The sequence below is a fragment of the Centroberyx gerrardi genome, chromosome 13 (genome assembly GCF_048128805.1).
Source record: "Centroberyx gerrardi isolate f3 chromosome 13, fCenGer3.hap1.cur.20231027, whole genome shotgun sequence".
In the NCBI taxonomy this organism is placed as follows: Eukaryota; Metazoa; Chordata; class Actinopteri; order Beryciformes; family Berycidae; genus Centroberyx; species Centroberyx gerrardi.
In genome coordinates, this window is record NC_136009.1 from 24,304,034 (window position 1) to 24,331,958 (window position 27,925).

Below are 27,925 nucleotides of genomic sequence, written 5' to 3' on the forward strand. Positions count from 1 at the left end.
TCTCCAATCAATATTTGTGAACATCAACAGCTCTCTCCCAAAGCCAGAAAGCAGAAAAGTAATATTTAAACCTGTGAGCTGCCACACAGACAACAAATGCGAGACTATGTGGAGCCACATAATGTTTGTTTGAGATTCTATTTCTAAATGAGATTTTTTTTTTCTGTAGTAGTGTTATCAGCTCTGAACCAGAAAATGTACTCTTATCCCCAGAAATTCCCCTTGGGGACTCTCCCAGTCACCTTCATTGTCTTTCCCAAGCCTTCATTTGCTATGGAGCAGCTCCAGATTAAACAACTTGATGACACCACATGTTCAAATCTTACTTCTCCTGTTTCTGGCTTTGGGGGAAGAGTGGTTTGTGTTCATAAATACTAATTGGACTGCCCTAGGCCACGGGAAAAACATATAGGAATTCATAAATTAAATACTATTCACCTTTAATGCTCTTGTTTTCTGCGCTGTTATTTATATACTTATTCTAGTATGTGAGCAGCATATAAATGCATAAAAAAAAAAATCGATACAATTTCATGTCAGTAGAATCAAAAGGGAAACGTACAGTGGGCGTTTTAAGGCAGTTTGCCATATTATATGAATATTCATTAATCTCATTTGAATAAATCGCTATACGGCTGGCATACGTTTCATTCTTCTAACGTGGAATGGCAGAATGACAGATAGGGAGAGGGGATGAAAGAAAGACTGACAGACACATATGTGCACGTGCCTGCACACACACACACACACACACACACACACATACAATAAGAACCACTGTGTGCACTCACTGCCTTTGCGTTGGCGGTAGAGGAAGAAGGCGAGCGCCAGTAGAAACATAAGCAGGAGAATGGAGGATCCCACCGTTCCAACAGCTATAATTCCCACCGGAACAATCTCTGAAACAAACACAGACGAGAGGGTCGGGGTTGAGGGACAGCTGTCGGCTCATTGTTACGGAAACCTGCACGGATGTTGTGGAGTTGAGCATAAACCTTGTTTTGTCCTTGTCATATTGAAACTCTGGTTATACGGATAAGGAATGAGAATAAGAATACTGTTAGTATAGGTGTAAGGACAAATCCAAGCTCTCTTCTGGACAAGTTTTGGTAGATTTCCTAAAGCTTGTGAAATCTTTCAGCTGCAGGAATAAAAGTCAGATAAGGAATAACTGACATGGTGAAGAACTAGTTTTTTTGTCAGTGTGAAATCACCTTGCAAGTGCTCACAATAAAATAGTTAACCATCCAAAATAGGCTAACAACATGACACACAGTTGTAACTATTGTCTCCCATCCAGAATCTATCTTCAATGTCAATCCTCCAGCAGTGGAAGTGTTTGAGGGAAGGGAGTGCATCTCCTTCAGAGGCATGAAATCCCAAGTTTCCTGCATCTAATTCTAATATCATTTACCACAAAAACTTTGAAGCCCGCCGTCTGTTTTTAGCTGCATCTCTGTTTGTTTTCTAGTTGTATCTGTGTATCTCTTACATTACCTTTCGTTTCTAGCTTGCCCAGGAGACGACTTGCATTAACTATTTAATACAACTCCATTACCATTTGTTGTTTTTTCTTGCTTTTTCCCATACTTTTTATCTAAGTCTATTTTATTTAATTGTGGTACTTTTACATCACTGTCTCTTTGGGTTTTATTCTATGTAAAGCACTTTGGAAACATTGTTTTTAGAAAAGAGCTATACAAATAAAATAAAGTTACAATTCTTGTTAACTAATTTGTGGATAATAGTGTAGCAATGACTTGTGACATGATATTATTAATGATAAATCATGAGAAGTAGGCGTCCGAACTATCTTGCAGAGGCGCACACAGCTTGATCTTTGCTCTCCATTATCATGATAAAAACTATAAAATCAAACTTGGACTCACTTAGAGATGGTGACTAAGGTATGGTGGCGGCCATACCTTGCTATATCCAACTGACACCCAAAATCTCATTCACTTCCCCACTTTTTTTCCGTGCGGTCTGGTCACACGCCCGCCTCTCAAACCTCCAGCCTAGTCCTATACGGGCGAGAAGATGTCTGCTGCCGTACCTTTCTCCTCCAGCGTGATGATCATGGTGCCGGGCCCAAACGAGTTCCAGGCGGTGCAGTTGTAGGGCGAGTGGAAGTCGGACTCCATGACGTTGTTGATGGTGAGGGTGGAGAGGACGGCCCCGCCCTGGGAGGGGGGCTTGCTCTGCTCCACGGTGTACCTCTCCATCAGGGTCCCCTTCTCCTTCTCCCACACGTTCTCCTTCCACGCCCAAACCTGCAAAAACACACTTTAAATGACCTACTTGGATCTAAAACAGGGTAACAGAGGGCATTTCTTTCCACCTTGATCTGATTTTTTGGGGCATTTTGTTCCTTTTTTAACTATGAAATAATACATGTGCTTTGCATATAGCCAAATGAAAAGTCTTTGTACTTTTGTTTTATTTTAAATCATAATATACCATTTCATGTACTGAGTAAGAATCAAAAACTGCTCCATTTTTCCCATCCTGAACACACTTCTACAAATCAGCTACAGTGGCCCACGGGGGACAGTATTCACATTCATGCAGGAATAGAAGACAACTCAATAAAATAAATGTGAACAGGGTGAACTGCAAAAAAGGGTACTCCTAATTATCAGGGGCATTTTTTGCCTCCTCAATTTGAATTTCACAGGCATTTTATAAACTTTCAAGCGCTGACCCTGATTTCTAAACATCTCTGCTTCATCTCTTCAACAAGTATCTCACATCGCCTTCTCCCCACTGAATCACATCCCTCCTCCCATATCTTCCTCCTCGATTCGCTCTAATTTGCTCTGATGTTCAACAAGGCAACAGTAAACACGTCGTGAATGATGCAGTCCATCTCTGCACCAACCAGTAACAAACATGTCACCTTGTTTTGACGTGTAACTGTAACGCGTCACAGGACCAATTACTGTCATTTTGAAAATGCCCGAACAGAGAGGTCAGATGCATCATTTCCCCAAGATTCATCAGTGAAGTTTGAAATATTGCACGTGACGCATGGAGGAACAAACAAACAATGTAGCGCCCCCTTTGGTCCTATCAGTGCAATTTTGAAAATGGCAAAAAGCAGTGGTGAGGTGGATCAACTTTCGGCAAGATCCCATTAGCAGTGTCTGAGATTTTGCGTGTAACAGGTGAACAAACAAATGAACAAAGCAAAAATTGAACAAAATGAGACCAATCAATAGTCCATAGTGCAAAAAAAAAAAAAGCATCCCTTTTGTATTTGTATTTCTTTTCCTAGCACGTCTCTCTCATATGATCATTATCTCTGACCTTTACATTCCTTATCATTTGTTCCTTATAATGTTGGTGATCTAGGAATTAAAGCTTATTCTACTGTTGCACCTGTTGTAAAACACTCTGGATAACAGGCATCAGCTAAATGGCTCAAATGTAAAATATAAATAAATGAAGAAACAAACAAGAACAGCGAGAAGTCTCACAAGCCAACAGGAGCTCTGTATTAGTGTGATGAAGACGTTGCGCCTTTAATCTTCAACATGTTTAATTTGTTGGATTTTTATCTATATCCTATTCTTTACTGCTGCAACGACCCCATTTCCCCTGAGGGATCAATAATGTTAATTTCACTTTATCTTATCTTACATGGTAGACTCAGACACACACACACACACACACGCACACACACATAGCCACAAATAAACATTCAGTAAACAGATGGACTGGTGTTAAAAAAGGTTAACAGAGTCGAAAGCGGGTCTGAAAAGGAAATATATTTTAAGCAAAGCAAATTATATGCTCACACCTTTGGAAACTAGTTTTTTTTTTCAAGTGTATGCTTAATTACAGATTTTCCAGCACCGTTTTAGTCGGGGGAAGATGGAAATTTCTCACAAACAAATCAGAAGACACACACACACACACACACACACACACACACACACACACACAGTGCAGCCGGTGTAGAGAGCGCTAAAAAAGCAGGTTTTTGTACTTAAAATCTGCTGAGGTAGAAATTTGAAGTTATTAAATATGAAGTATGACGATATCAAATATACATAGACCCATATGTTGCGCTAATGTACCTTTTAACCTGGTTTAAGAAAAAGAAAAGGAGAATCTGATGAAAAGGGGGGTAAGAGAGCAACAAATTATTTTACATATAATACTCCCTTTCATCTCTCGAAATCTCTCATAATCTCTCTCTTTCTTTCCCTCTCACAATCTGTCTTTCTCACAACATTTCTCTTTCTGTCTCACATCCTCTCTCTCTCTCTTTTTCTCTCTCAGTCTCTCATTACATCCTTCACACACACACACACACACACACACATCCAAGCACACACACACACACACACTCACACAGCATCATACTCCATATTTCATAAGTCCTTGTGTCCCTGCATTAAGCCGAGACTATAATGTCGTATCACATTATACGCTCGGAGCTCTCGGCGGGTGCGGCAGGGGGCTGAGGCTTTCTAAAAGCTCTGATTTCTGTCATGTCGGCGCTCCACAATTGGATAATTGACGCTGAAAGGTACAGAATTTTACTCTCCCTCCATCTCTCCCTCTCTCTCTCTCTATGTCTCTCTCTCTCTCTCTCTCTCACTCTCATTCTAGCCTTCAAACCCAAATGTCATTACCGGTATTTGTCATTTTTTCGTCGTCTTCTTCTTGTGATTTGTGAGCATTCTGGTGTTTTTGGAAGGTTTTAAGGTTCATATCACAGACCCTTCATTGTGTCTCTTGTATAATAGACAGATACGCTATATGAAACAGAAGCTTATAGTAATTAACCTACCTAGAGTCAGTAATTCATTCATATTCATGAAACTCACTGTATCGTATCAGTGAATGGATGAAAGAGAGAAGCCATGCGTATGAATAAGATGTATTTTCACCCTGCTGTAAGCTCGATATAGAGGATGAAGACTAACGTAGGCCTGCTTTTTTAAATTATTCACCTTTTTTTTTGGATAAATCTTTATTTATCCAGGTAAGGTCTGCTGAGCACACATGCTGTGTTTCATTAATATCCTGCTTCACATTCATCCAGCATTCACACCCGAGAGCTCCCAGTAGAAACATCTGATGCTGGCTTCAGAGCAGCTCTGCTGGAGCCGTTCTGGGCTGAGTGCCTTGCACCGTGATAGTAGTTGTTGAAGGAGGGGAGAGTGTTACTCATTCTCTTTCCCCATTCAGATTTGACCAGTGGATTCAAATCTTTCACAAGCAGACCTGTCTAACCTCTATAGGCTGCCATCACCACTTTGTAGGGTGGAAGGATGATCCCGTGCCTCCAAGTGCCGTCGGAAATACCGTAAGTACAACTTGAGTGCACATAAACGACCCAACAAAGTCGTAAATATGACTGGGAAAGACCCAAATAGACCTTTTTCACACTTACTTCTGCAGAATAAAGATCAGTTCTCACCATTGCCATCAATGTTAAGAAGCGGATTTTCTATCGTGGGTCACAAAACAGCCCAGAAATTACAGTTAGCCTTGGTTAGCCAGTTAGCATTTTGTGACCCTCATTCAAATTGCTTTTTTATACTAGTGCATTTGTCTGACAACAGAAACAGAAAGATATGTCAATGACAGCACCTGTATTGTGTTATATATATATATATATATATTGGAACACAAAATAAGTGATCACAGACAGAGTGGGAGGCGACAGAAAGTTGGCTTCTTAACATTGCTGGCAATAGTGAGAAGCAATAGTATGTCAGCCATGTTTGTGAAAAAGCTCTATTGTGAGATGTGTTGTCATATAAGTCATGTCAATAACTGATGGTAACAATGATGTGATTTATAATCTCCGCCAACAAGTTTGGAGGTTAAAGTTACCTTTTCACCTCTGACTATCTGTTTGTCTGTTTTTTAGCAAGATAATTCAAAAAGTTCCAAACGGATTTCGCTGAAATTTGGTTGTCAGATGGACTTTGACCCAAGGATCAGTTGATTAGGTTTTGGTGATGAGAACAGAGAATGAAATCATCGTTTGTGTTCAAAGCTTATCGTTCTGCATGTTTACACCTGAACCAAGGAGTCGTGACTTTTTCGAGGGTCGTAAGAAAAAATCAAAAGGTTGAGAACCACTGCAGCAGATTACAAAGTGTTCACTTCAGAGGTTTGGACTCACAATTTTGTCGGGCGGAGGAGTGCTGGCGATGTAACACTTGATCTCTCCTCTCTCCCCTCTGACTGCATACTGGACCGGATCACTGGAGATGATGGGGGGACCTGGGTGGGTGAGAGAGAGAGAGAGAGAGAGACAGAGAGGGAGGATTACGGTCATGGAAGTTGATTATTGATTATGATCAAAAAGTTTTGTTTTTTAATGTGCGACATGTAGCATTTTATCATCAATAAATGATTACCGCATTAATTTTGCGACACCAGTATAATTAACGCAAAAAAAAGAGACCATCGCTGACAATATTGTCACATTTTACTCTGCATTTCACATTGTGAGCCACCAGGTCGGCTTTTGCAGGAAATCTATCATGGTCTCATTGGTTTACAGTAATTCTATCAAGTTATCACTAATAATTTGACAATATATTGATCCACACTCCACACTCACTGTCACTACACACAGAACAGCTCAACACAATTACCACACATTACTTTACATAAACCTGAGTGAGAACGGATACCTCGAACCCCTTATTAGCTAAAGTGCTCAGTCTCAATCTGTTAACACCATTATGGATAATATCAATACTGTTAATACTAGTAGAGTAACTGGACAGCGGCTGACCGTTGACGGTGAGTGTGACCTCGGTCTCCCCCACTCCGATCCTCGGGACGATGGCCTTGCAGACATACTGGCCTGCATCCGCCTGGCTCACTGACTTCAAATACAGCTGGTTGTTGTTGCTCAGCACCTGGACACACACACACACACACACACACACACACACCAGCCAGACACCCATAAAAAAAAAACCAGGATAGCAGGTTTGTGAGGTGGAGACATTAGAGAGGGGAGATGAGCGATGTTAAAAAGAGGGAGGGAGATCTATATTTAATTCATAAAACATGTTGATTTTCTCAGCAGGCTCCATTAGTTTTTCCTGGAGCTTTTCTTAAGTCGTTAGGCATGAATTAAAGATTTAGGATATGAAGACGACGTCTCACTCCTAACCGTCTGCTTTACAACTAAGGAAACATTTATGGAGTCTGGGTCATAAACATTCATAAACGTTGGGTTTGGGGTTTTCCACTGCATTTGCGTTCAGTTCTGGGGAAGGGGTTTACCCCGGTGTGTGCCGCTCTTTCTTTCTCTCTCTGTAGGGAGATAATGTCAAACAACATGATAATATCTGGCAGTTTAATGTTGCCTTGCTTATCTGCAAACATACATTTTTAAAATTTGACATCTTATTGAAATAAATACTGCTAACATGATGTTCTGTCCAGTAAAAAGCTATATTGACTACAATTTACAAGACTACAATTTACGAATATGGGCAGACAGCCATTGGGCTGCATTGTTAAAGTGATTTTTTATGATTATACGATTTTTTTTAGATTTTTTAGCAATTCAGTTACCATATTATATACATTGTCTTGCATTGGCCCCTTTCAGTGTATGCAAGATCCTGTTGTCCCTGTCCCATTTGTGCCAGTATTTACTGTAGCACGTTGTAAAATAAATGTAAAAGTGTTGCTTGACTCCCTGAAATCAGTATTCAGTATGGACTTTTCAGTCAGGATTTCAGGTTTAGAATTTAGGGTTAAAGTTCAGAGGTCAAGGTCAGTTTTGATGGTTTGTTCTCACCATGCTGGAGCCCTTCTTGGTCCAGGTGAGGGTGAGCGGAGGGTTTCCAGACCACTTGCAGTTCAGTGTGACGTCAGAGTCCACGTCCACCGTCACCGGCCTGGGCTCCACCACCAGGATGGGACCGACTGAGGGAGGGAGGGAGAGAGAGAGAGAGAGAGAGAGAGAGAGAGAGAGAGAGAGAGAGAGACAGAGCCAGACAGAGAGGAGGAGAGAGGAGAGTGGAAGTGGAGAACATGATTCATCTTATCTATCCCAAGTTCATTCTGCATAATACATTAATACTGCATGATAACAAAGTACCATTCAGATAAATGCATTGCCTCTTTACTGTTAGAAGAGGCACAGTGAAATCAGCTCTTCCTCAGTATGACCTCACGACTCACAGTGAACGTCCACCAGGATGCTGACGTTGGTGCTTCCCACGGCGTTGAACACCTGGCAGGACACCGGCTCGGTGAAGAAGGAGTGATCTGCCGTGGTGACGAACACACTCTCCCTCGCCCCCTCCAGCAGCACGCCACCTTTAGCCCACCTGACCGACAAACACCACAACATTCAACAGTTTTTCAACCATCACAAACCATTGTTACCTCCACCGAGGAGGGTATATTTTCACCCGTTAGTTTGTCTGTTTGTCAGCTGGATATCTCAAAAACGTACAAACAGATTTCACATTATATTTGGTGGGCAGATAGGCCTTGAGCGAAGGAACAATCGATTTTGGTGCTGATCCAGATCCAGATTAGGCAATCATTGTTTTTTAGTCAAAACTATGAAACTAACAGATAGAGACTTGATCCCAAATTCTAAGGCTATGATTGCAGGGTCAAGAAATCAATTTAACTTAAAATGTAAGTGAGCAAGTTGGAGAATTGTTCAGCATCGGCAGAGGCTTGCGCTCTCTGTGTGCTTTGTAGTTATCCAGGTAATGTCAGATATCATCAATACTCCAGAGATTAAGTCCAAACTACACTTTAGAGGACATTTTTAGCATGGATGTGGTCAGTGGGAATTTTACCCCTAACCCTGGCAATGTGAGTGGGATGCTCTGCCCATTGAGCTATACGTACCTGCCAATCCCCCAAACTGGGACCCTCTTGGGGAGTCCTGACCCCCAGGTTAACAACCACTGTGTTAAAGTCTAGCATCTAGTAATTTCAATACTACTTCAATACCGTTGTGAAAGATTAAATTCTAGATTGAATTTTAGAAACGTTCAATACTTTCACTAAATGTGTTCTGCAAGCAGAAATTCCATTTCAGCATCACCTCAAGAGGGCAGTTAGGAGCAGATTGAAATAGTTAAAATAATAATAAGAAGAAGGATTGGAAGAGACAGAGCTGCAGTCAGAGCAGCTGTCAACATGGCAACAGTGTCCACCACATCTTGAACTGGGTCCCAGTCTGAAGCAGTCTAAACTGGTTGAAAATAACTGGTGCCAGGAGTGACATTTCGCTCACAGAGCCAACAAAGACGGACACCCAACCGACAGAGAGTAGCAAAAGTTGCCACAAAGCTGTCCAAGTCAATGTGATTGACACAGTGCTTGATGGTGTTTCTTGTTTGCCGTGGTGTCGTAGTAGTGTTGAATTTTTAGATATTAATTAACATAGTATTGGCACTGTCAAAAGTGTCCGGAGTCCACAGACCTGTAGCCCATGATGGGAGGGTTGGCGGTGGCCTGGCAGGTGAAGGTGACTCTCTCCCCCTCCAGGACGGAGCGAGGCTCGATGGACAGAGTCACTGTTGGAGGGTCTATACAGGGAGACACATACATACAGTGCAGTGAGGAAATACATACTGAATTTACATCAAGTGGGTCTACAGTGCAGCCACCAAAAAGACAAAAAAGAATGAATGGTGTGATTGAACTGTGTCAAGCAGGATTGGAATAATTTTTTTAATTTTCAGTAAATTCTGGCATTCCAGGACCACACCGCTCTATAACCATAACTCTTATGCAACACTGACACTGCACCTACACTTACTTACTTTCTTTCTTACTTAGGCCTACACTTACAGTTACAATTTCTCTCCCAATAATGTCTAATCTAATTTCCAGGTATCCACGTCAAAAAACAGTGGGGAGAAAAGGGCTTCCAAAGTGGCACAGGATATAATCAAAATAAAGAGATTGGAAGCACCTTACTAAAAATTGTGCTGTCAAAAGCAGCACATAATGAGAAGGTGAACATATATAGGCTATAAACATGCAGAATATGAACATATAACCTCATTTCCAACCTCGCTGAGTTGGAATAAGACCTCAGTTTGGTCTCTCTCCTCTCCGTTGTAAACTCAAACTATCATTTCCTTGTGAACGACAGAGCAGTCACTCTCAGTTTCTTCAAGGACGGGACTGAAGAACCTTTATAATGCAAAACGTTTTCAATTTTCCACCTGCTGAAGAAAATCCACAGTCTGAATTGAATTGAAAATGAGTCGACCTCAAACCTGGCACTGAATCAATACAAACACCAGAAAATAATTCCCATTCCTTCTCATCCGGCGTGGATTCGGTCCGATCTTGAGGATGAAAATCGGCCTAACAGTCGTGCACACGGCAACTTTTCCAGTGTTCATTCGTCTTGATTTTCAGTGGCAATTATTTTTAGTTGACCAGTGCTGTATTTGTCCAATCATATAGCCGATATGGCTCTGAGGCGGCTGTTCAAAACTATCAAAAGTGTTAAATTAACTCTGATGGGTGTGGATTTATGTCAACACTGTGCTGATTTTGACGTACGGTGGACGTTGAGGGTGACGGCGGCTCGTTTGCCCAGGGGCACGGCCGGGTTGCTGGCCACGCAGGTGAAGTTGCGGCCGGTGTCGGTGTCGACCGGCGTGATGGGCAGGTAGCTCCTGGTGGTCACCCTCTTCCTGTCCGGCAGCACTTCCTATTGGAGGCGAGGGAGTGGGAGGGAGGGAGGGAGGGAGGGAGGGAGGATTGTGGGTAGAAGATAGGCAGGGCAACAGACAGGAGAAAGATCAAAGAAGAAGAAGAGGAGGAGCAGGATGAAAGGAGGAGGGGAGGCAAAGGGGAAAAGAGGAGGAAACGGGGAATATCATGGGGGGAAAAGAGAGCCAAGAGAGACAAAGAAATGAGAAGAAAAGAATAAAGCCGTGTTAAAGCAGCGTTGATGAGAGGGAAAAGGAGAAGGTGGAGACTGAGCGGGTTTAAAGGAGAATTCCTCAGAGATTGACTTTAAAGTAGACATTTTTATGGAGAGTCATGTTCCCACACTTGTATTAAACACCTCCAACTTTATCTTCATAATTCAGATGTTTAATGCAGGTGCAGGAAAGTCACTGTCCACAAAATGTTCTTTCAATTATCTCAAGCAGCGCAATTTTATAATGTCATAGGACTCGGCCTTGAATTTAAGAGCTTAAAACTCATAAAAAAATAGAAGAAATATAGGAAAAATTCAAAATAAATCGTTTTTTTTTTGGTTCCCCGTTTGCGTTAGGCGGAAAGAGGGGGTAGAGTGTTGCGCAATGCAGCTAAAAAATCTGGCAAGAAAGTGTGCGCGGCGTTCAGTGTGGTGTAAATGCGTGGTCAGTAACACGGTAACATAAGAGCACCATGTAATATGTATGAGCATGTGTGGGGGGGGGCATGCTGCACACAAGCTGGCTGGATGAGACGTAAAAAAAAAAAAACATCTGTGTGTTTGAGTGTGTGTGAGTCAGTGTTTGCCGATGCTTATGTGTGCATACGGGAGCGTGAGTGTGCATATGTGAGCGTGTGTGTGTGTGTGTGTGCGCTCGCGGGCACAATTTCATGTGTGTAGGAGAGTATACGGGAGCCGTGAGGAGTGTGTGAATGTGGGAGAGCGAGGCAGTGTGAGTGCATAATGTATCGCAGTGTTCGTGTGTGTATGTGTGTGTGTGTGTCAGTACATTTTCGTGTCTATGTATGTTCTGTATATTCTGCCTATTTGTGCTGTGTGTGTGTGTGTGTCTATGTATGTGTGCTAATTAACCACTTTCTTAATCCATGTGTGCTTCCCTGTGCGTGTGTGTACATCCCTGCATTTGCATTTGACATTTTGGTTAACAATTAGTAATCCAAAGTTTACTGAAATACCACAAGTGCATACAGTTTCAGTGCTGGTGGCCAAAGTGGGAATCAAACCCATAACTCTGGCAATATTGGTGCCATGCTTCATCCATTGAACTACAAAGGACCATGCATGTATACAGTATGTGAAGAGTTTAATTCCAAAATGCTGTACATCACTTTCTGGAAAATTATAACCTTTAGTTCATCATTTAATACCTCTAAAATATGGGTAAGGATTTCCCTTATGCAGAGTTCTTGGGACTCTACGTGGCTTAAAGATCAAATACCGTAATTCCCCTAAGTAGTGCGCATTCCAAAAAGCATCATGCACAAATGAACAAAAACGAACGAATGAACGAACGAACACACAGCCCGGCTCTTGTTGAGGTTCTCCCTATAGCACCTAATAAGTACTAGAACCTGTGCTACCAATTCTTTTGAAGGAGTAGGTGTCACCTTTTGTCAAATGGTATGAGATCTCATTTTGGAACAAAACTCTTTCATGTCAATTTACTAAAGAGGAACGCTGCTTTGGCTTCAGTGTAGTATGGAGAGGTGCTCATTGAAGCTCGGGTGGCAAGTTTCGGTAGGAAAAATATATCCAAGGCACTCTTCCCATACAAAAAGTAAAATGGCTTTATTATTTATTGGTTAATGCATAGCATACACATGTTAAGAATGTTTATTAACATGTGTATGCATTAGCCAATTAATAATAAAGGCTTTTTACAGTAATTTGGAATTGGGAAGAGTACCTTGGATATATTTTTTCTGCCAAAACTCTTGTTTTAACTTGCATGCCTCTTCCCCTGTGCATGTGTGCGTGCTTTTGCCTACACGTGTGTTTGTGTGTGTGTGTGTGTGTGTGTGTGTGAGTCACCGTGGACTGGTGGGCGCCCTCCACAGCCACTCCATCCTTGGTCCACTGGATGTGCGCTGCAGGCTTGGCTCCGCGGGTCACACAGGTCAGGTTGTAGGGCGTCCCCGCCATCAGCAGCAGCTCCGGGGAACCCTCCACCACCGGGTCTTCAGGGGGGACTGGAGGAGGAGGGACACACACACACACACACACACTGTAAAAAACACACATTCATGCATGTGTGCGCTCATACATTCAGATAAACATATGTACATGTACACAGACATACACAAAGTTAAAGCACTGTAGCCCTGAGCAGCTCTGTGGGGAATCGTGCCGAAGCTTACTCAGTGTTGTTGTGATGTCCAAAGTTGCTGTCCAGCTTTTTCCCCAGGATGTTGTGGCTCTGACCTTTGACCTCCTCACTATTGGTTGCTTGCAATGTTGGCGATGTAGGAAATGAAGCTTATTCTACTGTTGCACTCAATGTAAGTCACTCTGGGTAGGACTGCCAGCTAAATTCCAAAAATGTAAATATTTTAACTCGGGCTGAAGGATACTGATTAATAATCGAATTGAGATTATTGGACAGAATATTGCAATTGCGATTTAAACTGCGATTCATATCATCACAAGTTTTTCTCATCATACATTTTTTAGAACTAGAAAAATGTTTAAAGAAAAGTGATTTTGCTAAAAAAACAATTTACTGAGGATTTACTCAGTTTGAGTATGACGATTTTCGATTTTGATATTTTTTTTCGCTTAAACGCTCAGCTCTAGTTTTGACCTTTCTAACATCACCTTCTTTCTCTCCTTGATTTTATCCTTCCTGTCCATCACTGCTGCTCTATCAACTGCAAATCAAACAGAAATGCCATCGCAAGTTTTTTTTTTTTTTTTTAAACTTTTATTTAACCAGAGAAACTCAACTGAGCATGCATGTTCTTTTTCAGCAACACCCTGCTTTGCATTCATACAGCTTCACACATTTCCACCGGGGAGCTGCCCAGTACTTCTACTGTTGACTGAGCAGCTCCACCAGAGCAAGAGTAGAGCAGAGTAGAGAAATCTTTATTATCCCTGAGGGGCAATTTGTCTTGCAGCCGGCAGATTAAAAGCATACATGATAACATACAAACATATAAAAAAGAGGGTACATCAAAGTGCATCATCGACGGTGCAGAACGTACATCAACAATATGAGCAGACATTATAGTTGTAGCAGCAGTCAATGCCAACGTACTCACTCATGTGCCATCATACATAGAGTCACAAATTACATTTATTCAGGGTTAGGGTTACCTGGACCTGTTGGGCTTAAATCAGTTTCAGTCCTGATCCAAAGTACTGCTGGTTTTCTATCCTACCAGCTAGTTAATTGCAGTTAATTGTATTCACTTTGCATCCCAGGTGTAAAATAGTCCCTGATTTGATGGATAGAGTGAAAACCAGCAGGTCTCTGGGTGCTGAGGACCAGGATTGAGAACCAGGAGTGTTAAATTCCTTGCTCAAGGACTCCTAAACAGTAGCTGTTGGTTGTTGGTTGTTGAAGGAAGGGCAGAGCGTTTCTCCTTTATTTTCCCCAGCCACATTTTTCCCCAACCAGTCAGAGGATTTCAACCGGAGACCTTCTGGTCACAAGCCTGCTTCTCTAATCTCTAGGCCGCCATTATCCACTTCACACACATTCAGCTTCTGTTACAAATGATGAAATGATTTAATGTTGTTCTGTGCTGCTGCTGCTACTGCTGTCTTGAGGTCTTTCTCAATATGCGTTCTCCATGACGTGTTTGATGTGATATCCAACAGCCAAAGCACCATTCCAAAATGATCGAGCGCCAAGGATCCCGGAAGTTTACTTGCCAATCAAGGATGTATCAGATGGTGACTAACAAGAAACGGATGGGAAGCCCAAAGAACGACGCATCACTTCCAAACATCACTACAGTCTAGTCAATACTGCAGAGTCAGTTGAAGCAGCTGGGAAAACACCTGTGTGTCTCAATTAATCGTGTGACTTCAAGCTCACAGCTCATCTCAAACTGTAAAGACACGTTCTCTGTTTTAAGCCCGTTCTCTCAACTCGGGAAGATCGTTCTCCACAAGGACACAAGTACTGATGTGGCAGATTTATCAGTTTCCTCTAAAAGAGTTAAACACAGAAGGCACAATGTTTACTGTAGTCCCCAGCAGATCCACTTACTGAGCACGTTGAGTTTGGCCCTCCTGGAGCGCAGCGCGGCCTCGGTCGCCTGACACTCGTACAGCGAGTCGTCAGAAAGCTCGGCGTTGGAGATCTCCAGGTTGTACTGGCCGATGTCCAGGACCCGCAGCACCCGATACCTGGGCCAGGCTGGGGGGGACACACAGAGCGGGGCGGGGGTTACATCGATGGAGACACAGCCATTAGAAAACCCTTGTGGGATTCATGTATGCTTATTGGAATTTCTGTAGGTCATGCATCATAGCAGGGTTTCTGTGTCTGGGAAGCCCGGGGAATATGGAAAATGAACGTGATCATTTGTGGTTTCATTCAAAAACAGGATATTCCCCTGAAAAAATTGACCTGCTCTTATAAAATGATTGCTGGCATGAAGGAAAAGGCTCATTATGGGCTACTATTAAAGGCATGAGTCATCATAAGACCTTTCTTTTAACAATAGTTTCATTTATTCGTTTTGATGAAATTCCAGGTAGCAACACTATTAAAAATGGATATGTAGTGTGTGGAAATGAAACTCTTTATTTCCAGGTATTGAAAAGTTTGGGCACTGGATGAAAATAGAAATCCATGGGGAAGAAAAACCCCAACTACACATTTTATGTATGTTGCAGAGCTGACATTCTTTTACATATTGTGATACTTGTGGTTGTGAAGACTATCTCCAACTATACAGTGACATAAGTTTGTTGACAGTCATATTCCCCAGCTGCTCTCAGTCCAGATTATACTGAACCAAAATCCTCAAATCCTGTTAAGAAATTTGAAGTATGGAAAATGGAAATGAACTTGTAATTTAAATCTAAATGATTATTTCTCAAAAGGTATGTCACACAGTATATGCAGGGAGCACAGAAATGCATCATAGCATAAGGCACAGAAACGTGAAAAAGAAAATAAATTGCTCCCATACTGTTTTAATCTAACCAGACAGTGTTTCAGGCCCTCACAGGCTCTTCCTCAGACATAAAATCATTGTAATACCATGCAGCCTCATCATCATAATATCAACAAACACTCTCAACCCTTTCCACTGACTTTTCCCTTTGATTTTCTGTTGATGCAGTTTGAGTTTCTGCAGGTGGCTACAGCTCTTTTGTTCATCTGTTCAGCCATGGTGGCTATCGCTGCTCATGCTAACTACCCAGTTCTTCTTCTTCTGTTTATTCCAAACAAACCGCTGCGGCTGCTGCCAGAAACATGAAACGCATCACTTCCTGTGTGCCAGAGGATTTTTCCAGGGAAAGACCGACCCAACATGCTTAGAAAATGCTGCAAACGTGAAAGCTTTCATGAACTGGGTTTAGGCTGAATCGCTATTGTGTTATATCAGTCAGCAAAAGAGAGGAGCAAAAAGGACATTTACATATATGAAAATGTCACAGATTATTACTTTAATGTACAATATGGATAGCATTCATTCAAGACTTTTTCAAAACCTTTTTGCATGACTATATACAGGATTACATAAAAACATATGCATCACTTGTACACAAACAAGACAGAGATAGGTAGTGAACGCTCAAGTGCACACACACACACACACACACACACACACACGCACGCATGCACACGAGCAACGCAGACACAAACAAACAGCTCAAGGGCTTTGCAGAAAAACATCGATCCAGCCTCGCTGCATACACACGCGCCACATCACTTCGTGCACGATGCAGAAGCTGCAGCGCTACAGGCAGCGCCGGACAACAAACCCTTTTCTCTCTGTTTGAACCCTCGCATTCCAGACAAAGACATAATTGAGCGTGACATCCCACTAGGGGGCACTCATTGATCCTCTGTGCCCAATCCCAACATGACATCATGGATTCAGATGGCAGAGGCAGGCAGGCAGGCAGGCAGGCAGGCAGGCAGTTGGGTCGGGAGGGAGGGAGGGAGCGAGGGAGGGAGCGAGGGAGGGAGCGAGGGAGGGGGGGACAAAAGTATTAGTGGAGATTACATCATCCACTCCAGCACCTCGCAGCATAGCAACCACAGAGGTGAAAGCACCCCGGGGAGAAGAAGAAGAAGGAGGAGGAGGAGGAGGAGGAGGAGGAGGAGGAAGAGGAGGAGGATGAGGCTGAGGACGAACAATGAACAGCCGCCGCTGATGCCTGCAGGTAGTGAATGGATGGAGAGGTGTGTGTGTGTGTGTTTAACGTCCTTTGTTTACGTGTGTTTGCATGCGTCTGAGTGTTGCGTACACACATGAGAGCAGAGTGATGTCATGTATGCCTGAATACACTGTAACACATCATACTGTATTTATTTGCATAGAGAGACACATAAACACGGGTAAACATATGTGTTGCATCACAGTGATTATAGATTCATTTAATTTCCGTGTGTGTGCGTGTGTGTGTGTGTGTGTGTGTGTGTGTGTGTGTGTGCTGCAGGTATGCATTTACTGCACAATATGCACGCCTACTCATTTCATCAACAGTTGTGTAAAATCAATGCAGGACATAATAGCAACAACCTGCTATACGTCATACTCCAACAACACCAAGTTATATAGCAATTAGAATCAGAATAACTTTATTAGTATATTAAACAGACAGGGTTTTATTGGTGATATTGGTGCAGACATGTCACAAGTTTCACATTACGTACACACTGACATCTTACAGGACCTCACATACGCATCATCAACAAGGGAAGACAAAGAACGGAGAGAATATGAGGAGAATCAAGGGAGGAGGGGTGGCAAGGGGAATAAAAAATGGATGGAAGAGGATGACGGATGGAGGAAAAGAGAGAAAAAGAGACAAGAGAGGACAACGTGTTTATCAGAAACACTGGCATGTCCGTCACCGAAACCCGCACTCGCAAGAGGCTGCAAGGACAAAGAGAGCGCTATCGACGAGAGAGAAGAGAGAGAGAGAGAGAGAGAGAGAGAGAGCGAAGGAGCGAGGGAGGAGGAAAGGGATGAGAGAAAGAGAGAGGGAGACGAGAGACGGAGAGGAAAAGCGATGGCGGAGATCTGAGAGAAGTGATAGGAGGTAATAAAACACGTAATGGGAGAATTTGAGAGATGAAGGAAAGAGGGAAAGAAAGGAAGAGAGTTACAGAGAGAGAGAAAGAGAGAGAGGGAGAGAGAAAGAAAGAGAGGGAGAGAGCGAGAGAGAGAGCGAGAGAGAGAGAGAGAGAGAGAGAGAGAGAGAGAGTGTTGTGCTGACCTTTACTGAACCTGTGAATTAAATTGAGTTGAACACGGGCTTCACATCACATGTCAGATTATCACTTGTGTGTGTGTGTGTGTGTGTGTGTGTGTGTGTGTGTGTGGGTGTGTGTGTGTGTGTGTGCATGTGTTTGTGTCTACTACAGTCTTAATCACTATGTGTCTGTGTGTGTTTGTGCGTTGACACGTATGTGTCATTCCATGTGGATACATGATGATGTATGATGATGATGTATTGATATAACTGTGTGTGTGTGTGTGTGTGTGTGTGTGTGTGTGTGTTTAAGCTCCCTATCAATGGCTTGAGGGCACAAATCAGCCTTGACTTAAGTACAGGAGAGTCAAATACATATTCCCTATAACATTTATCTATTTTGGCACATTTTGTTGATTAAAGTAATAATCTGTGACATTTTCATACAGATTCATGTCCATCTTGCTTCTCTCTATCACTGATTCATAAAACACAACAGTGATTCAACCTATATCCAGTTCATGAAAGCTTTTACATTTACTGATCTCAACACCTGCTGTCTGGTAGCTCTTTACTCTGGTGCACAGGAAGTGATGCGATTTACTTCTCTGACAGCGGTTTGTTCGGAATAAACAAGAAGAAGAACTGGGTAGTTAGCATGAGCAGTGACATCCAACATGGCTGAACAGACAGAGAACAGAGCTGGAGCCACCTGCAGAAACTCAAACTGCATCAACACAAAATCCAACAAAAAAGACAAAGTCACAGTCCCGCCCACACGGTTTGATTGACAGGTGATCTCTGGGAAGAGCAGTGCAGAAACACCACAGCAATGCAACAAAGATGGAGACAAAATAAAATAAATAAAATAAAAACAAAATGAAAAAGATGGCTACTCAACAATATCAGGTATCAGTCATTGTTGTTCACCTCTGACATGATGGATATGATGCAGTTTGATTACATATAAATTGTAGAATTGATCAATGCTGCATTGGAAGCCCTTTTTTTGATCAGATTCCACACAAGTATGCATGAATATATTTATTTATATTATAATATGTATTTATTATAATTATTGTGGGTTTCAGTGCAGTTTTAGTATCCCACGGTCTAAATTCTGTTTCAGGGGGGATTTTTTTTTTAAAATATATTGAATATCGACACAGAATATCTGCTATCACCAGCTTCACTATCGGCCTTCAAAAACCCATATTGACCAAATCCTAGTTTGAACATCGTTACAAACTACTGGCGAGCTCAGCGGAGAAGAATATTAATATATAGGATATTAATCATTTTTGCTTTCCTACCTTTTCTCCCTAGCTCTTTCCTTTGCACTTGAGGAAAATCTCCATCCACAGTCTGGCTGCTGTGGCTTTGACCTTTGCACTCTTTACTTTTGCCTGCGATGTTTGCCAAAAGTTGGAAGTGAAGCTTATTCTTCCCAGCTCCACTCGCTGTAAGTCACTCTGGATGTGCGTGTCAGCTTAAAATGTAAATGTAAATGTGTGTCTGCTTTTGTCAGCAGTGTAAGGGATTTACTCTAATTCAGCATGATATACAGGCCTCATTTTTTGCCTAAAAGTGTCACTCACACGCCTCTTTGGCGCCGAACCCTCACTTTGTGTGCGTACAGTCTTCACTCCCTTAATGTTAAAAACCGACGCGTTTCAGCTGTAATAGCCTTTGTCAGGGTTCTTACTGCTGCAGCCGAAACTGAACCGAAACCGCAGCTGAATTATTTCCCCTTTTTTTTTCGCTTCACTTTGATTCATGCACCTTGGAGAGGAGCTGCAAGGTTGCGACAGAGTCCCCCCCCCACCACCACCTCCACCCCTACAGTATTTATCCCCCCCCTCCCCCTCACCTCGGAGGCCCTCTCCGATGCCCAGGGCCAGGCCATCCTTGGTCCACTGGACGATGCCGGTGTAGTTGAAGACGACGCAGGACAGCACCACCCGCTCCCCCAGCACCACCGACTGGTCCGCAGGCTCCTGGGAGAAGCGAACGCACCACACTGGAACAGAGGGAAGGGGGAGAGAGAGAGAGAGAGAGAGAGAGAGAGAGAGAGAAAGAGAGAGGGAGATCAATTTTAAGTTCCTTTCATTCTGACCCGGCTGCCATCTTTTATTGCGCCGTATCGAGCGGCCGGGTCCCTCTCCGCTCTTATCGACTGGTGTTTGTCCGTATGGTAGGTGTTGTGGTGATTTGTTATGTGTTTTTATCCTGTTTATGGTGTTTTTATTATGTTGTTTATTATGTGATTTGATTGTGTTTTTTTTATTATAAACCTTTGTCTGCAAATTACATTTCTCTTGGGGGACAGTAAAGTTTTGAATTGAACTGAATTGAATTGGCCTGCAGATATGAACACATGCACAGACTGATGGGTGCAGAGAGAGAGAGAGAGAGAGAGAGAGAGAGAGATGGAGAAGGAAGAGATGGGTTTACAGATTTTATTTTCTGACCAGCTTATATATATATATATATGTTTATTTTGTTCTTCTCATTTTTTTCTTTACTTTAGTCTGTTTCTAATACTGTTTTTAATGGTTCTCAGCTCAGCCATTCCAGTTTATCCAGTTTGTTATTCCTCTCTTCATTCTTCTTCTGTTTCCTCTCTTTCTTGCCCCTTTTTCGAGGTTTTCCCTGGATTTTATTGAGGCTTGGGTGTGTGTGGGTGTGTGTGCACACGTGTGTGAGTGTGTGTGTGCGCGTGCTGATATGGAACAAAAAAAAAACATTGGCAAGCTGTGATACAGCCTGCTCTTTTTCATCGTACAGTACAAAGGATTTTGCTTACACACACATTTCCTCCGGCAAAAAAAGCCTTGTGGCTAGTGTAGTGCCACTAAAATACACGGATACAAAAACTACAAGTGTAGAGCACGCATACATTAACGCTCTCGCATAAAGAGAAAGTGTCAGGTGAGGAGGCGAAGTATTAACCCAGCTCTGTTTTCAGCCGTTTGCATCATCAGGTAAAATTGTTTCATATTCCAGTGAAACTCTTGCAAGAGGGCGCGTTAATTAAGGCAGAGAACGAGAGTGTGGTGCCTCGGATGACACATGCACACACACGTGCATGAACACACACACACACTGAATCATACACACATACACACACACACACACACAGATACACGCATGCACATTGAGTCACACAATTCACACTGCTAGGTTTGCATGCATGTACTCACACACGTACAAACACATTGAGTCACATAGAGTCACACAGCTGAGGATACATGCACGCACACACACACACACACACACACACACACACATACACAGACACACACACTTCCACAGAGTTGGTGTTTGTCTTCCCAGGGGCTATTCTTTTCTTGGATCATGGTTAAAACAATCCTATTAGCTAATTAAGGCAAAACTGGTTAATAAAGCAGGCCGTGGCTTTGAGGGAGACGTCTCATGGGGATTCAACCACAAAGCAGCAAACAACAGGGAGATTTCCAGATTTGTCAGGAGGATTACAAGACCTGTCATGTTATTTGAGAGGAGCGCTCCTTTAATGAAGTCAGAAATCTTCAGACGTCACGGGACGCCCTGGACTTTGATGTTTTATCAACTTTTCATTTCCCTACAGATTAATAAAGAGCACTTTGGTGATTATGAGCTGATAGGAGTTGATCTCTGTGAATCATTTGAAATTAAAGGGAAAATCCATCTAAAACACTTTAACACTGTTAAAAACTGCGATCGGCGATGTATCTTGCATACCTGGGTCCGTTGTGTTGTTTGGTGTATTTTTCTAATTCCCAACTGGACAAACATAGTTGTTGTGCTGTCACATCAACTTTTTTCCAGCAGCTACAATGAAGTTTGAAAGCAGAAAATGTTTCAGGATCTAAAACATCAAGGATAAACGTCAGGTTTTGTGTCAGTCCTTCAGATTCAAAGAGGGAGCGCTTCTTTCTAGAGCTGCCTTTTGCACCAAGAGACGTTCAACAATCATACAGGGAGAAATCCATCGTAGAAGAGGAAGAGAGACCAATTTCTCCACTGACAGTAGCCTCAATAGACCAGAATGCAATGCAGCCATAAGACAGGTTGAGTTTTGAGTAAGGGGGGCGCGACCCTCACTTTGTCTCGACTGGAACAACTGTTGCTCCACTATCGCTATCGCTCTCTCCACCGACACATTGAAGCCACAGCTGAATGCAACAAGTTCAGAGCCGTTGTCAAAAGGCATTCTGGGAAATGTAGGAAATCATTAACTGAAGTAGAAGTAGACGTGGCAGGTTGACGGAAAGTGGGATCACCAAAAAAGTAAATACAACACTTGATCACAAAATAACTCCTGGAATGCACGGGACATCACAGATTAGTCAACATCATGTCAACAGATAGAGGCATATGAAGAGTTTTGTTCCAAAATGAGAGATCAACCATTAAAAGTGATGTTACTACTACAAAATAGCACAAAATTAAGATAAATTACTATGAATCACATCTTTGGCTGACGAAGTGATGAACGCTGTTAAAGGCCGATCCTCTATATATTTCTTGATATATTAAATGATGAATTTAATGTGATGATTTCTTTCCTTCATATTAAGATCACCCTGATGAAGGAGCTAAAACATCACTCTTTTTCTTTGCCTAAAACTTTGTTAGGAAAGTAATTAATTTAAGACTTTTTAAGACTGGGATTACATCTCATCTCTCTTTCTCTCTTTCATTTTCAGAAGTCAAAGCCGTACAGATGGGAGCGTCGAAACAGTGGAAACACAAGTTGCAACTGTTTCCTGTAGAGAAGAAGAATGAGTTGCTGGGACGTGATATCCTGCTGACATGAGTGATTTACATGTGGGTCATGTTATGCATGATTTATGCGAAATTAGCAGCTATTACAAGTTCGGCTCTGGCCCCCTTCGTGTAGAACTCTACAGAACAACGCATACTCCCTCTGGGACTGACTACGGTGTGTGTGTGTGTGTGTGTGTGTGAGACAGAGAGAGAGAGAGAGAGAGAGAGGAAGAAAGAGATAGAGAACATTTAAAACATTTAAAACTGTGTGTGTGTGTGTATGAGAGAGAGAGAGAGAGAGAGAGAGAGAGGAGGAAAGAGATAGAGAACATTTAAAACTGTGTGTGTGTGTGTGTGTGTGTGTCTGTATGTTCATGTGTGCATGCGTGTGTGTGTGTGTGTATATCTGTGTTTGTGAGTATGCATATGTGTGTGTGTATATGCGTGGGTATATATATATATGTGTGTGTGTGGATATATGTTTGTGGGTGTGTGCATGTCTGTGCTTGTGAGTGTGTGGGCATATGTGTGTGTGTGTTTCAGTGTGTGTGTGTGTGTGTGTGTGTGTGGCCTGTCAGCCTGCAGCAGGGACTCAGATCGCGGAGGAGAGAGCCGCGCTGACAGAGAACAGAGATGTAATTAACCCTACGGGATACCCCCCCCCCCCCCCCCCCCCCCCCCCCACACACACACACACACACTCCTCCTGCTCCTCCACCCCCTCATCCCTCTCTCTCCTCTCTCTCTCCCGCCCTCCTCCACTTTCAAATTCCCCCTCTACCTTCCTATCTATCTATCTATCTCATCTCCCATGGTCTCTCTCTCTCTCTCCTTCCAGACTTTTCTTCCTGTCTTTCCTCGCCTCTCTCTCACTCTTTCTCTCTGTTTCTCCAGCCTCTCTCTTTCATCCTCTCCCTCTCTCTCTTCCTTTATCTCTCTTTCTATTCCTCTTACTCTTTCCACCCTCATTCTCTTCCTCTTTTTATCTCTTTCTTTCCAGCCCCCCCCCCTCTCTCTCTCTCTCTCTTCCTGTCTCTCCCTCTTTCTGTCTTTACCTCCCTCCATGCCTCTTTACCCTGAGGGATAATATTAGGTAGATCTGGGGACAGAGATCCTTCTCAGTTCCTTTCTTCTCTTATCTCTCTCTCTCTCTCTCTCTCTCTCTCTCTCTCTCTCTCTCTCTCTTTTATTGCATAATGACCCAACGGTACGATGGAGAGAGCTTCCCAGTAACAGTCCCAGTGTCCAGACATATTATCCTTAATATCACTAATTCACTTTGTTTGCCCTCTTTTTTCCATCATTGTGTTGCCCTGAACTTTAGGGCTTACAAGAAACTTAACATCTATACATACACATCTAACTATATTAAAATATTTATACATACACATCTATTCAAAACATCTATATATACACATCTAACTATATTCAAAACATCTGTATATACACATCTAACTATATTCAAAACATCTGTATATATACGCATCTAATTATATTCAAAACATCTATACATACACATCTAACTATATTCAAAACATCTGTATATACGCATCTAATTATATTCAAAACATCTATACATACACATCTAACTATATTAAAATATTTATACATACACATCTATTCAAAACATCTATATATACACAACTATATTCTAAACATTTATACACTTACATCTAATTGTATTCTAAGCATCTATACATATATATACAGTATCTGACTATATTCTGTTGTTTGTGAGATGAAACAGTCAAACTCAGTGTAAAGTTATCACTAAAGGCAGAGTCCGAAATGCTTTATATCCATTTTGGAATAGAAAAATTGTTACCTGACATCAATATCTCTTCAAAGGTGTTTGTCGAGAAAGGGTTTAAGACACATGCTATCCATTAAAAAGGACCATACTTTGTTTTAACATGTTATTTTTTTTCATGTTATCTTGTTATTAACCATTTTATAAGAATGGATCTTTCTTTAGCTACATATTCAACTGTATAATATGCCAATGCTCTCTCTATACGCCTCACTACTAAAGTTTCTTTTGCACTGCAGCTTAAAAAAAAAAAAAAAACAACAATTTTATGGCCCTGCTTGCAGAAAATTTTGCATCTTTGGCCTATTTTAACATCAGACGTAACATAATAAACTACTTCACTCCATCCTTGAAAAGCGCAGCAATTTGCAACTGCTGGATACAACTTGAATATTTGAAGTATTTTCTTCACCCTTCTGCTGAAATCAGTTTCACAGCAGTTTGAATGGGGCATAGAAAATGGGGCCTAAGCTGAGTTGGAGCCAGTCCTTTACACTGCAGACAAAACAGAGCCACATTTTGTATTTTACATTCCAGGAAATTTGGCTGCCATTCTCATCCAGACTGACTTATAATTAGAAAAAGCTTCACTACCTATATAGCTACTATTACACTCCATTAATAGGATAAAAGCCACAGCACTCAGACAGTGTATGAAACAGACAGTATGTTTTCATATCACTACTATGCACCAGTGTTGGGGAAGCTGCTTTGAAAGTATAGACAAGCCACCAGTTACTTCGCATTGGAAGAAGTTGAAGTACAGCAAAGCTAACCTCAAGAGAAATATAGCGCTGTCATTTGAAAAAGTAGTTCAATAGTTAAATTTTTTGGGGGGAAAGGAGCTTGGTTTAAACACAGTAAAGAAATGATGACTGGATGTATGGCTGCCGAGAAACTGGAAAAAATGCACATCAATTAAAACAAAGTGTATGGCTGCAAACTTTCTTAGAGACACTCATGATGGAAAAAGCAGCCGCCAATTTAAGAAAGATGAACAAGGAAGAACAGTCAATAAGGAGAACTATTTTTGACATGGGGAGGAATGTTCCCACGTTCCCTAGAATTGTAAGTTAGCTTCTCCTATAGGCTGCTATCATGTCTGTGAACAGAGAGAGAGAGAGAGAGAGAGAGAGAGAGAGAGAGAGAGAGAGAGAGAGAGAGAGAGAGATGGTCCAGAGACTTGTGTAGGAGGAGATCAGTTCTATCGATGTTGTTGCAGTTCCTGGTCCTGTAGAGGTCATAAATACTCCTTTAACCTAAACAAACAGTTTTCAGCTTTGTTAGCTAGCCAACTAGCCAGCAGTGAAAGTTAACAAAGTAACAGATAATGTTATCATGCGATGATTCGCCACTACTAACCATAAACTGTAAAAACAGATGGATGTAGTGAGTGTGACATCATCCATTGGCTTCTCAAGGGAGGTTTTGAAGCCTGGAGATTGTATTTACGGTCGCCGCCATGTTGACATTTTTTGGAGCCCGAGCAGCCAAAGCGATTTTCAACTTTTCTGCTATTGGCCTGTAATCGCCAACCTATCGATCACTAGGAAAACAACCCCGTTTTATATCCATTATATCCCGTTAATGACACAATTATTTTGAAAATCGGTGTAAGGACACACATTAGAAGAAGTGAAATTAGCTACTGAGACTATAAACTCTTGTCAAAAAAATGTATTGACTTTATATTTTGAGTGAAAAGTTGGGTTGTGGTCCCCTTTTTGGAGCCGGCCTCTAGCGGACGTCAGAAGAACTGCTGCTGCCGCCACTGGCTTCAACATTCACCCGTGGTTTTGGCCACTTGCCGCTAACACTAGCTTCTTCTAGGAACGTTAGCTAGTGTGCAAATCACGTGTTCACAGCAAGACAGCGATGGTTAGCTGATATTATCTAAACACCAAATCGATCAGTTCCCAGTCAAAAACAGCACAGAAATGAACTGTGTCTTGTTCAATTCTTTTGAGACGGCCAAGTCATCACTGTTGTTCCAGAGCTGAGGACCTCCAATATGGCCGCCAGGGGGTGCATAACATCACCTGACAGCCCACTATATACAAACTCATGTAAATCCACATAGCACCACATTCCTATGTAGAAGTAAAGGGGCAGTCTGTGAGGTTTGTAACCCTAAACCCCAATCCCCCCCGACCCCCAAGCCTTTACCCTCCTCACCCCACACACACACACACACTCACACACACACACACACACCCATGCCACGCTGACCCTCTCCTTGTATTCATATCTTGGCTCTGCCTTCAGGCTACAGCTCGCTCCCATTTCAACCAACACACAACTCTCAGCCAGAGAGAGCATGCCGTGTCTATGTGTGTGTGTGTGTGTGTGTGTGTGTGTGTGTGTGAGAGAGAGAGAGTGTCAGCATTGTCTGTGTTTACACGCATGCATGCATACATATCTGTCATTGTTGTGTTGTGTGTGCCGTGCGCATATGTTTGCCATTTCTGAAAAGGCAGCAAAGGGCAAAGTGTGGATGGGAGAGAAAAAGAAAAGGTGTTTGCATGAGAGAGAGAGAGAAAAGAGAAAGGAAGTGTGTGTATGTGTGTGTGTGTTTGTGAGAGGGAGAGGGAGAGAGAGAGAGAGAGAGAGAGAGAGAGAGAGAGAGAGTGAACCACAGAGAGAGGCAGAGAAAGAGCAAGAGAGTGTGAGAGAGAAGAATAAAGACTGATAATAATATCCTCTATAGTTGGGTTTCCATACAAGCATTTTCTTCGAATTATGATGTATTGCACAAGGAAAATTAAACGAAAACATCATTTTTTTTTTGTTATTATTTGCTTCAACCCAGTGGATGGAAACACACCTCGCATTTCACAAGTCGCATTTCATTTTTTGTGAAAAAAATTCAAAAGTTTGCGTTAAAGTTTGCTTGACGCAATAGAAAAGAAAAAGCAAACAAGAAAAGTTTGCATGAGAGAAAGAGCCAGAGAAAGAAAGGAAGGAGTGGAGAGAAGTGAGACAGAGAGACACAGACAATATTCTAATTGCATTTGATTTGTATATTTATTGCTATTTGAATGTTTCTGCTTTCTATTTTTTCTTTGATAAGGAAACTTTAGCTGCATGCATGTAGAACTGTAGAACTGCTGATAGTCATTCTGCAGGGGAAGGTACGGGGGCTGGAAACACCGCAACCCAGATCCGTCATTAACATGGTACTGCAGCATACACACACACACACACACACACACACACACACACAGCAGGTATTGGCTGGTATTACT

General features: G+C 42.1%; 1 protein-coding gene across 1 annotated transcript in view; it reads right to left on the reverse strand.

Annotated features, from left to right (window-relative positions):
- Positions 1-27,925, reverse strand: part of kirrel1b (kirre like nephrin family adhesion molecule 1b) — a 59,991-nt gene that overhangs the window by 5,073 nt on the left and 26,993 nt on the right. The window contains exons 2-12 of the mRNA XM_071921604.2: positions 19,968-20,117; positions 14,928-15,077; positions 12,743-12,900; positions 10,543-10,693; positions 9,446-9,551; positions 8,179-8,327; positions 7,793-7,920; positions 6,770-6,896; positions 6,149-6,249; positions 2,057-2,273; positions 792-899 (exon numbers count right to left, since the gene is read on the reverse strand). Of these exons, the coding sequence (XP_071777705.1) occupies positions 792-899; positions 2,057-2,273; positions 6,149-6,249; positions 6,770-6,896; positions 7,793-7,920; positions 8,179-8,327; positions 9,446-9,551; positions 10,543-10,693; positions 12,743-12,900; positions 14,928-15,077; positions 19,968-20,117 (1,545 nt within the window). The remainder of the gene's footprint in view (positions 1-791; positions 900-2,056; positions 2,274-6,148; positions 6,250-6,769; positions 6,897-7,792; positions 7,921-8,178; positions 8,328-9,445; positions 9,552-10,542; positions 10,694-12,742; positions 12,901-14,927; positions 15,078-19,967; positions 20,118-27,925) is intronic.